This window comes from Carex rostrata, chromosome 12, assembly GCF_964058835.1.
Source record: "Carex rostrata chromosome 12, lpCarRost1.2, whole genome shotgun sequence".
Taxonomy (NCBI): domain Eukaryota; kingdom Viridiplantae; phylum Streptophyta; class Magnoliopsida; order Poales; family Cyperaceae; genus Carex; species Carex rostrata.
Window position 1 is genome coordinate 12,152,526 of NC_135929.1, and position 11,318 is coordinate 12,163,843.

General features: G+C 36.3%; 1 protein-coding gene across 1 annotated transcript in view; it reads left to right on the forward strand.

The window, feature by feature from the left end:
* PRP40A (pre-mRNA-processing protein 40A) overlaps positions 1 to 11,035 on the forward strand; it is a 45,468-nt gene extending 34,433 nt beyond the window's left edge. The window contains exons 4-30 of the mRNA XM_078311894.1: positions 84 to 152; positions 541 to 762; positions 1,115 to 1,270; positions 1,577 to 1,653; positions 2,011 to 2,080; positions 3,634 to 3,686; positions 3,774 to 3,831; positions 3,930 to 4,183; positions 4,568 to 4,622; positions 4,886 to 4,984; positions 5,263 to 5,331; positions 5,432 to 5,509; positions 5,708 to 5,794; positions 5,888 to 5,922; positions 6,228 to 6,333; positions 6,848 to 6,928; positions 7,401 to 7,493; positions 7,785 to 7,838; positions 8,128 to 8,244; positions 8,586 to 8,684; positions 8,791 to 8,838; positions 9,079 to 9,174; positions 9,286 to 9,393; positions 9,583 to 9,647; positions 9,734 to 9,836; positions 10,151 to 10,498; positions 10,640 to 11,035. Coding sequence (XP_078168020.1) covers positions 84 to 152; positions 541 to 762; positions 1,115 to 1,270; positions 1,577 to 1,653; positions 2,011 to 2,080; positions 3,634 to 3,686; positions 3,774 to 3,831; positions 3,930 to 4,183; positions 4,568 to 4,622; positions 4,886 to 4,984; positions 5,263 to 5,331; positions 5,432 to 5,509; positions 5,708 to 5,794; positions 5,888 to 5,922; positions 6,228 to 6,333; positions 6,848 to 6,928; positions 7,401 to 7,493; positions 7,785 to 7,838; positions 8,128 to 8,244; positions 8,586 to 8,684; positions 8,791 to 8,838; positions 9,079 to 9,174; positions 9,286 to 9,393; positions 9,583 to 9,647; positions 9,734 to 9,836; positions 10,151 to 10,498; positions 10,640 to 10,768 — 2,829 coding nt within the window. The 3' untranslated portion in view covers positions 10,769 to 11,035. The remainder of the gene's footprint in view (positions 1 to 83; positions 153 to 540; positions 763 to 1,114; positions 1,271 to 1,576; positions 1,654 to 2,010; positions 2,081 to 3,633; positions 3,687 to 3,773; positions 3,832 to 3,929; positions 4,184 to 4,567; positions 4,623 to 4,885; positions 4,985 to 5,262; positions 5,332 to 5,431; positions 5,510 to 5,707; positions 5,795 to 5,887; positions 5,923 to 6,227; positions 6,334 to 6,847; positions 6,929 to 7,400; positions 7,494 to 7,784; positions 7,839 to 8,127; positions 8,245 to 8,585; positions 8,685 to 8,790; positions 8,839 to 9,078; positions 9,175 to 9,285; positions 9,394 to 9,582; positions 9,648 to 9,733; positions 9,837 to 10,150; positions 10,499 to 10,639) is intronic.
* Positions 11,036 to 11,318: the final 283 nt, after the last annotated feature.

The following is an 11,318-nucleotide window of genomic DNA, read 5'->3' on the forward strand; positions in this document are numbered from 1 at the left end:
GAGGAGTTTAGTTTTGTGGCAACCTTTCTAAGCTGATATAAATGAAGTCTCTTAATATATTTTTGTTCCCATGTTGAGAACAGCCCCCTATGCCTGGTGCCCCCAGTATGAATGGCCCAGCTCAAAATTACGGTGCACCTATGCAAATGCAGGTACGTTAGTTTTTAACTGCTCTTTGAGTACCATTTAAGAATACATACTACGTGCTGGTATGGTCTGATGAAAGTAAATCACTGGTTAACGTATGTTATCATCAGTGCTATTAAAATGATCATAATTGTCAAGTTAAGGATTTGTTTGTGGATTTTTAGTGGTGGCACTTTCCATTTTCTTCTCTTGTCTTTGCCTTTTCTTTTCACTAAATTGTGATCATCTTGGCATGAACTATATAGAATTTGCCAACCGTTGGCAAAAGAAGAATCATTATACAAATGCTAAATATCTTGTAGTTCTTGTTTAATGAGCATTGTGGGGGCATAAGTCAATTATTTTGTTTATCTGTACTTTCATCATTTTAATTATTATTTTTGCAAAAAGCAGTATAGGGCACATTTGGTGCCAGGACAGCCAGGGCCGCCCCCACAATATGCTCCACCGGGCCAACAACAATACAGGTCAATGGTTCCAGGTCAGCAAGTGATGCCTTACCACCAGTCCGGAGCCCCAACTTCATCGCAACCGATTCCAGCTATGCAGTATGTACAGCCAGGAGCTAGGCCTATGCATGGTGGGTCCGCACCTGCAGCCCCTGCATCATATTCGGTATTTTCCTTCCCTTTTTTTTTGAATAAAATTTTTGGAACATTTTGCAGCTTTTCCTATAAAACCTTAAAGATCATGTGTATCTCAGGAGTACAAAACAGGATATTTAAGATTTTGTAGGGCTTCGAGGAAAATTCTACCTGTCCATATATCCCTCATATATGCAGCACCCTTCTGTTATATTTAGGAGAAATGCTCTCTTTTTAACTCTTGTGATGCCATTTACCTCTTCAAATTATAGGAGCAATTAGAGTTCCCTCTTCCTCTCGAGACCTTGTATTATATTTACAAACTTAGCAGCTTGTAATTGTTATTACCTTCTAACTTAGTATTATTCTGTTGTTGAATGTAGTATGGACCTCCTGCTTATGGCCTGGCGCCTGGTGGCATGAGCATGCCACCTCAGTATCCACCTGCAGCACCTCCTTTAAACCAACAGTGGCCTCCTGCTGGTACGCAAGGTGCTCCACAGGTACCACCTCAACCTGGGCAGCTGCCATCCTCCAATGTGAGTAAATTCTGTCAATTTTGTCTACTCCGTTTTTGCTGTATTGTGCACAATTATTATCTTCTAAGTTGTCTGCAAGTTTTGCATAAACACTGTTTTGTGGGTGTTTTCTCTCGATAATTTTATTTTGGAATATTGGGAAGTATTGTTCATTCTAATGGCAGCTAGAAATTTAATTAACGGAGTGGTAAGTTTGCAACTGAAATTCACTGGAAGAGAAGATTTTATGCACGTAAATTTTCTTCATGTAAATTAGCATTTATGCGATCATTCTTTGCTTCATTTTAAATCTCTTTTCAATTGAAGGGAACAAATGCCCAATCAGTTTCTGTGGAGAGCGCTGCTTCAGATTGGTTAGAACACACTGCAGCTGATGGTAAAAAGTAAGTCTGGAACCTAAATCATACATACCCTCTCTCGTGTTATAATGTGGAAAATACCATGGTTTTAGTAAGGGTCAGCTATATGGTTTGTGTCTGTTATGACCTTAATTAAGGGAACTATAGCTGGACATGCAATATACATTTCAAAACTATAATTTTAAGGCAATTTTTGGGCGAGGAATACAAAGTTGAAGTTGCAACGAATTCTGTTGCAATGCTATTAATATAGAACATAACGAAGAGCTAGATAAAATGGCTAAAGACTGTTTTATTAAAACTATGAAATTTCATTATCATTCCGAAAACAAAATTGGTGCTTCCATGGTCTTATTCTCTCTCGATTTTATTTGTTTATAGATACTATTATAATAAGAAGACTAGGCAATCTAGTTGGGAGAAGCCACTTGAGCTGATGACACCTATTGAGGTGAGCATTATTGTTTCTTGGACAGGTTTTTTTTCTGATAAATATATGCCCCGTGTCTTATGTAACTCTATTACGCATTTGTCTCTCTTTTTGGGAAAGTTTTAATTTATATATGTGACCATTTGGGGTAATTCTAACAAATATTTCAGCGGTAACAATTGTACTGAATCGGTGGCCTAATTGGGTCGTTTTGGAGGCTGGGTCAAGCATGGTTTGTTCTTTTGTGTAATCTTGAGAGGGGATTCTTTCTCTTCTTTCTCAATTTTGCCACGTGTACCACTAGTATGTTCTCTCTGATTTATTCCCTTTTTGATGATAGGAAACATAAAACTGGAATTTGAGTGAAATGTTAGTCAAATTTCTCTTTGATGGTTCTGGTACCATATTCAATACAATAACATTATCTAAATAAATGTGGAGGACATAGCTATCAAATATTTAGAGAACAAAACACGGGTAACAACTAATTCATGAACTGTGGACTTGCACATTGTTAATAAATGGAGTACTAGGTCACTTCAGTATTTTTTTTCTATTCAACTTAAGCAGCTAATTTTAGATTGAATAGGTGAAACTTGCTAATGTGATAGTTTTATTGTTTTTGTTAGGGTTAGATTTTTGTAGGACTCAAATCCAATTAAAACAGTAACATCTCAATGGTAGAGATGCACAATTTTTAGAGCTTTGAGATTCAGTAATTGAATTGGGCTCTAATTAGCCCAAATCTGTCTGTAGCCTTGAACATTCAATGGCTATATAGTTAAGTTTAATTTTGATGAACTTAAACATTATGTCATATGCTGTATATCCTTTATTGCTGTTAATATATCATGAAATAGAGAACATGCGTTCTACTGTGGAGCAGTTGTGTTGGTTGAGATGGCATATTCTTCACATATTTTAAATTTTTGCGGAGGTTTATTGGACAGAATGGCTGTACTACGGCTTTTGTGTTACGGTAACTATATCAATACACAATAGAGGGTGGGATGGTTGGTCGAGGTATGGAGGAGGAGAACGTTGGGATGGGCGGGGTGGGGGGGGGGGGGGGGTGGGGAGTTGGAGGGTATATAAATGTGACTTTTTATGTGGAATACAAGAAGTTCCTATGGGAACTTGTCTGGGGAATCTAATTTCCTTGTTTTTTGTTACAGTTCTTTTGTAATACTAGTATACATTCTTTATTCAAGTTGGTACACTGGATTCTGTTATTGTGTGTTTAGGCCAGCTTATTGATGTTAATTATCTGGATCTTATTTGATTTCTATACTGTATTCTATTCATCTTTTGCATTGATATAGAAAATAATTAGTCAAACAATGGTCGGAAATTTTATTCCACAAGATTTTCCATACCGGCTATATAAAATAACTGGAATTCCATATGTATACAAAACTAAATAACAGAGATAACAAGTTAGCTTGCCTAATGAAGACAGTACTGGCTGGTACTTAATTGTCTCATTTTAGAACTATGCATAATATCACAAAATGTATATTGTTTTTAACCACTCTTCTTCTTTTCTCCAATTTTGTTTTGTTATAATTACATAGCGGGCGGATGCCTCGACTCCTTGGAAAGAGTTCACCACCCCTGAGGGCCGCAAGTAATTTTTGAACTCTTCATTTGATTCTGTGCATTTTGTCATAAAAAGTGATGATTTGTGTTTAACTTTTATGACATTTTATTTCAGGTATTACTTTAACAAGGAAACCAAGCAATCAAAATGGACAATACCTGACGACCTTAAGGTTCTGCATAATTTTCTTCATATGTAGTTTAAAATTTGGCCTGATATACCGAGCCCTAAAATGGTATAACTTTATTTATTATTTTTCTTGTTTAACAGTTGGCTCGTGAGTTAGCAGAGAAAGCCGCAGCAAGCAGGCAACCGGCATCAGAAGCCAGTGCCCCAGTCATTGCAGCAACTCCAACTGGTAATATGGCTTCAACTCAACCAGGACCAGGCGCTGGCACAGGCCCTGTTGCCCCTGTTCCTTCTACCGTCACAACACCTCCTCTAACTGCTGTTACCCCTCCTTTAGCTGATGTGACACCTCCGCCTTCAGGAAATTCTGATGCTCTTGGTACTGACAGTGACAAGTAAGGATGCTGTTCTTGTCTCATTCCTCTTTAGATGCGATTCCGATCAGTGAACAATTACTGTTTGGTTGTACCAAAACTAGTACTGAATATTTATGCTGCTTACCTGAACTGACATGTTTTGTTTTTGAGTATAGTACTTTTGTTTGCTTTTTATCTCTTTTGGTTTGGATGCCACCATGTGGGTTTCACTTGGTAGTGCCTACCGGTACTGCTTGTTATGTTGAAACTTGGAAGTGTTTAGATCTAGAACCTGATGTTTGAAGTTACTGTGCAGAATAAATCAAGTTGATTTTCACTTGGTAGTGCCTACTGGTACTGCTTGTTATGTTGAAACTTGGAAGTGTTTAGATCTAGAACCTGATGTTTGAAGTTACTGTGCAGAATAAATCAAGTTGATTCTCAGTTGCCTAATGGAGCTTCTTTGCAAGATCTAGAGGTACATATTTTGAAATTTGTCAAGCTCAGGCTATTATTCTTTCATAATCAAATGTGCAAAGGAAGATTTGATTTGTTCATTTTTCTGGAAAGCAATGTACCTGTATAAGATTTAGCCACACAAAAAGGCCAGAATTACAAAAGTGCTACTACCATTTCATATCCTTTTATGCATTTTTTTCAAACACTAACTGTAGCCTTAATTATAGCTGCAACACCTTCAAGATGGTTTGCAAATAATATTAATTTTTTTATTTTTTGAAGGAGGCAAAAAAGGCAATGCCAGTTATTGGGAAGATCAATACAACCCCTATGGAGGAAAAGAAAATTGAAGAAGAACCTATTGTATATGCTAGCAAGCAGGTTATATTTGTGTTTTGCTAGAAGTTTATATTTTGGCTAGTTGAATAAATGTACCACCAGAATCTTGTTTATATTGTTATTTTCTTAAATTGTTAAATCTGCTCCTAGTATAGGCCGGGCCTAATTTGTATGATTTAGACCAGTCATGTCTTGAATTAGATATATGTGACTCGGAAAAATATAATTTACCTACATCTGAATCTTCCTTTGGCGGATATTAGCAGCTATACTTCTTTTCTGTTCCACAATTGATTTAGTGATTCCTTTTAATTGAGTAGGAGGCAAAAAGTGCATTCAAAGCGTTGCTTGAATCCGCAAATGTTGAGTCTGATTGGTCTTGGGACCAGGTAAGAGGTTCAACTTGCGTTTTTTCTGCTTTTCAAAATTCAATTATATTTTTTACAATGCTTTTCCTGATATAAAACTTGGCAACTTGTTTGGTTTTAGGCTATGAGGGTTATTATCAATGACAAGAGGTATGGTGCTTTGAAAACACTTGGTGAGAGGAAACAGGCATTTAATGAGGTACTTTTCTCTGGATGTATAACTTTTTTAGATAGTGCATTTGATAAATTGTTGAGTATAACTTTTCTCTCGTGTTTGGAGTTTTGCATCCTACTTGGATTGCCTGCACTTAATTAAAATGCTGGGAACCTGGAACTGAAGAACAAGCCCAAAAGTTGCCAACTACTTTTCTTAATGTTTGATTTTATTTTGCTGTAGTATTTGGGGCAGAGAAAGAAGCAAGAGTTAGAGGAGAAGCGCATGAAGCAGAAGAAAGCTCGTGAAGACTTCACCAAGATGCTAGAGGTACTTTTTTTCTTTACAAAAAAACAGTGTTGTAACTATCCTTGATTATTGTTGAATTTTCTTGAAATAAAACATTTTTTTTACCCTTTTCAGGAATGCAAAGAGCTTACCTCAATGACCCGTTGGAGGTACCTATTTCTCTGCTTTTTTGAATTCTCAGAGATTCTCACTCACCTTCTTTGATGTATTTACATATAGTTTGAATTTATGTATTGTTGCTACCTTGAGATCTTGTACATGCTATCTTGTTTTACCCATAACTAGAAAAAATTACATATGATTTTCATCTCACGCACTACTGACATGCTGTCTTAACCACACTCTTTTACCCAACAAGGGATATTTAACTCTGGGACATCTAGGATATATGTCTGAAGTCTAGTATATGTACTATTATATATACTCACTAATGCTAATGTTGTGAATATTTCAGCAAAGCGATAACTATGTTTGAGGGGGATGAACGCTTCAGTGCAGTTGAACGTCCGAGAGACCGAGAGGATCTGTTCGAGAGCTATTTGGATGAACTTCAGAAGAAGGTCAATCTCAACATTCTCAAAAAAAAAAATTTACATATATGCCTCACATATTTGAGACGTTTCATATTCTTCATACGAGCACAGTGATATGAGTTGTACTCCTCTCCGTATTGCTTCAAACAATACCCAAATTACCTCTCCTTTTCTGTCTCAATACTTGGGATCGCAAGTTTGTGAAACCTGAAAGGAAATTGGGGAGTGTGGGCTCTGAAAAAATATTTTTCAGTGTCATTTATTGGTTCACAATTCATATTTCAGTTTCAGTGATTCTTAAGTTTGGGTAGTATTTCTGTCCTTCTGGGTTATAGATGACATGTTTTTTGAGAGTAGGCCAAAGCCTACTTTCCTCGAGAGACATGTTTTTTGAGGTTTTCAGGGAAAGGTGCTATTGGAATCTATCTATTTTTTTTTTTAATAATGTTTACTCTTCAAGAAATCCAACAAGAAGAGAACTAAAATCATTGTATACAGATGACACTATTATAATTTACCTTTAAATGTATTTGTTGAGCAGGAAAAATATAAAGCAATTGAAGAGCACAAGAAAAATCTTGCAGAGTACAGGGCTTTCCTTGCATCATGTGACTTTATCAAGGTTTTCTTTTTTCCAAATCGCCCATCGTATTTTACCATTTATACAAATTACTACAATTCTCTTATTTTTACTAGGAACACTCTATATAGTCTTTTTCTTTGATGGTAAAGGCATTGATTGCCTCTACCCTTGAGCCCTATTTTTGCTTAGGCCCGGATTGAACTCAAATCAAACTAACTTTGTCTTATGAAACCATTTAGTAAAGTAATACAGGAAAAGTTCCCAATTTTTATTCTTTATTTGCTCAATGTAATCCTGGTTCTGGTGTCCGTATGTTGTTTGTAAACAATTAATATTTATCCGGTTTTTGTTCCAAGAATGAGTATTGCTTGGTAAGTTTTGCTGATTCAGTTGGGTTCAACCTAGAGCCTTTTTTTTTTCATTATTGAAGTTTGAAACCAAGAAGTCATTCTAATGAGACATTTATTACTTATTCATTCTTTTCTGAAAGATAAACTATTTTATTGGATAGGTTACTACACAGTATAGAAAGGTGGCAGATAAATTAGAAGACGATGAGAGGTGTGCTCGGCTTGACAAGCTCGACCGTTTGGAGGTTTTCCAGGTTTTGTTTTGTGTGCATGCATGCGCGTGTTTATGTTTTAGTGATGTTAACAAGGGTTGTTTCGGTTCAAGATTGCAATTGATGCCAATTTGATTATATAATAGAGGAAAATGTCTTAACGTGGCTAATAATCAAATGTATAACTTGGTATAATTGATCTTTCATATGCTTTTTGTGAAGTAACCATTAATGGACTATGCAATTTGAGTTCATCCATATTACTAGGTTGTTTTTTCTTGGGTTGGGCTTTATAAGGTTTCGCGCTTACATGTTAAATTTGATGTTCTTCAGGAGTACATACTTGACCTGGAGAAAGAAGAAGAAGAACAGAAGAGAATCCAGAAGGTAATTACTTCAGACAAGCTTTTCTTTACTGTGTTATATCTTTTCCATTTTTTTGGTAACTATATTGACTGACATGATTATTACCACGTTTTTCTCTTACTGTACTTGGATATTTTAATTTGGTTAACTTGGTAATTAATCTGAACTAAGATTAACATTTAATGGGGTTGGTTACCATTCTGAAATTGAAGCCCGTATCACCGTTTTGGTTCTTCTTTTTAAAGCTAGCACAACCCTATTTAACTAAAACTGTATTTAATTTTTTAATTGAACTTATTATGTATTGAAGACGCAACAAAGGAGACAAGAAAGGAAAAACCGGGATGAGTTCAGAAAGCTGATGGAAGATCACGTCGCAACGGGGGTTCTCACTGCAAAAACACGCTGGCATGAATACTGCATGCAGGTATTCTTTTTCCTCAATTTATGTGTTTTGAGCTGGAGAAGTTATGTTTTTTCTAATCTACAAATTATTTTTTCGGGGGGGGGGGGGGGGCGGTGTTCTTCGAAAGGATCGGAGAGGACACTAAAAATAATAAGGGTTTTCTTTTTGTAAGTTCTAAATGCCCAAACTTGAAGACTGAACTCTTGACATTTTGTGGAGCCTGAGACATGGCATGATTAGTTTTGGTTTCCAGATATACCTGCCCTGCTGTGTTTTATCTCCCTAGATCATTGTTTGTTCCTGATATCTGATTATCCTGTGTGGACCAATTAATAATAAGAAAATCATATTGAATTATATAGGTGAAACACACAAAGCAGTACACATTAGTAGCAGAGAACACTTCTGGCTCAACCCCAAAGGACTTGTGGGAAGATATCTTTGAGGAGCTTGATAAGCAGGTATAATTTACTTGGTTGTCTCTTCTTATTTACTATACACATTTTTTTGTTGTTGTTTTTTAGCTTGTTAAATTTGACGTTTTTGTTGCTTTCACCCCAAAAACAGTACAATGAAGATAAGGCCCGGGTAAAAGAGGCAATGAAGCTTGGCCAGGTGATTATACTGCATGATTTGTTTATTATTATATTATATTCCTGCTCTGTGTTCATATAGCATTATAGCAACATTATTGTTAATTCCCAAATTGACTAGTACACAGGTCCAATAAATTCCAAGGAAACCTTTCACCAGTAGCAGATAATAGGGACGTTTCATCTTGGCATTTGCCCAAGGGTGATACCATTACTGTACATGTTGCGCTTTTATTGACATGGGGACATTTATTTATATCAGATAACCTTGGATTCTTCAATGACATCGGAGAGCTTCAAGACTTCTTTACTAGAAGCGAATAATAGTATCAAGGGAATATCTGATGCAAACCTCAAGGTAATATAATATTTTTGTTGTTGCTTGCAAGGTACAATTATCCTTTGTATGTGCAAAACATTTTGATATGCTAGTTTCTTATATGTTACAATTTGTTCTTTGTGCATGTAGCTTATATTTGAGGAGCTAATGGAAAGACTAAGGGAGAAGGAAGAGAAAGAGGTGAAGAAAAAACAACGTCTCAAGGAGAGGTTTGCTGATCTCTTGTACTCAATGAAGGTAATAGTCATCCATTACGTTGAATTTTCATTTTATCATTATTGCTATATGTTTGCTGTTCAATATAATACAGGCGATGTGCACATGTTCAGGTGATGTACCAGTTGGGTTGTTACTTGTATTTATAATTTTTCTATGCTAAGTTTCGATGCCTAAAACTTTTTCTATGATTTCTTTATGCTCTGGTAGGAAATAACGGCTGCATCATCATGGGAAGAATCAAAATCACTATTTGAAGAGAGTGCAGAATTGAAGTAATAATTCTTCACTTGTTTTCAAAATATAACTTTCTAATTTAAAAGCTTTCTTATCATTGTATAACATATAATTATATGAACAGGGCCTTAGGTGATGATGTGGCAGCAAAAGAGCAATTTGAGGAGTGCATCTCTCACTTGAAAGAGAAACAGAAGGAGAAAGAGCGCCAGAGAGAGGAAGAAAAAGTAAGCTTTATTAACCTATTCATATTTTTAAATTTTTTTTTTTTTAATTTTTCATATTGCGGTGCCCTGATAGGTTCTTGGGTGCATTTACCCCTAAGCTCAAGTTTCCTTTGTTGGGTCCCACCATTAAAAAAAGCCAAAGAAAAATGGCACATTTCTAAAGTGTTTACTTGAACATGGGCTTCATACATACATAATCGTATTGATACTTGCTCTTTATGTTTCAACTGTGTATGTGGAATGTTTTGCTTTGCTTTTGTTTTGCTTTTATTATTCAAGCCTATAGATAAATTATTTTCTCTGCCTGAAAACAGGCAAGGAAGGAGAGGGAAAGAGAAGAGAAGGACAAGAGAAGGGAGAGAGAAAAAGAGAAGAGAGAGAAAGAAAAAGAGAAAGAGAGAGACAGGAAGGAAAAAGAACGAGAGCGTGAAAAAGAAAAGGACAAAGACAGTGGGGACGTAGATACACATGGTTCTTCAAAAGACAGGAGCAGTAAGAGAGACAGAGAGAAAGACAAGGAGAAAGATAAGGATAGAGAGAGAAAGCACAGGAAGCGCCACCACGAGACTATAGAGGATGGTAATGATAATTCTGACAAGGACGAGAAAGAGGATTCTAAGAAGTCTAGGAGGCATAGCGGGGACCGCAAAAAATCCCGCAAGGTTTGGTCTTTTTAACAGACTACTTTTTGCTGCTTTGTTTTAGTAACATAAAGTTTGAAAGGTCTAGTTTTAGTAATTGAAGTCAAAGATAGTAGGATCATATGTTAGCCCTTAACTGATAGATTATGTGCTAATGTGCAGCATGGACATGGTTCTGATTCGGACAGTGAAAGCCGACATAAGAGGCACAAAAGGGAGAGAGATTCTGGGTCCCGCCGGCATGAGGAGCTTGAAGATGGAGAGGTTGGCGAAGATGGTGAGATACATTAGACAACACACCTCCCTCCACACCACTAAACTAAAACCCTGTTTAGTCATTGATTGGTGATTAAACCCTCTTTTTGTTAAGTTAAATTACATTAGAAGTAGAGGCAACAATTAACATGTTGAAGCATATTGTGTTGTGATCTGTTGGTAGATGTTTAGGGATAAAATGGGTGTTAACCCTTGGGATTGTGCATGTTTGTTTGTGAGGTATAGCTCCATGTACTGTACTGCAAACTATTTTTGGTAAATCTAGATTGTTTAAACTGTGTATGTGCCCGAGTGTGTTGTTTCTATGGCATGAATAGTACTATAGCCACACTTTTATATCCAAATATGAACCAAAGATCATAGAAGGAAAAATTGGAATTGAAATCGGATGAATCGGGTGGAATCGGATCGGAAATACTATTTTGGTAAAATCTTCTCTGTGGATAATGGTTTCATAAGTGAAACCAAGGATATTTTGGTAAAGTTACAGCCTCAGGTTTCCTGTTACAATGCCTTTGATACACGGTTTATGTGGGAGCTTTAGAATGGAGGAGGCCTATGTAAT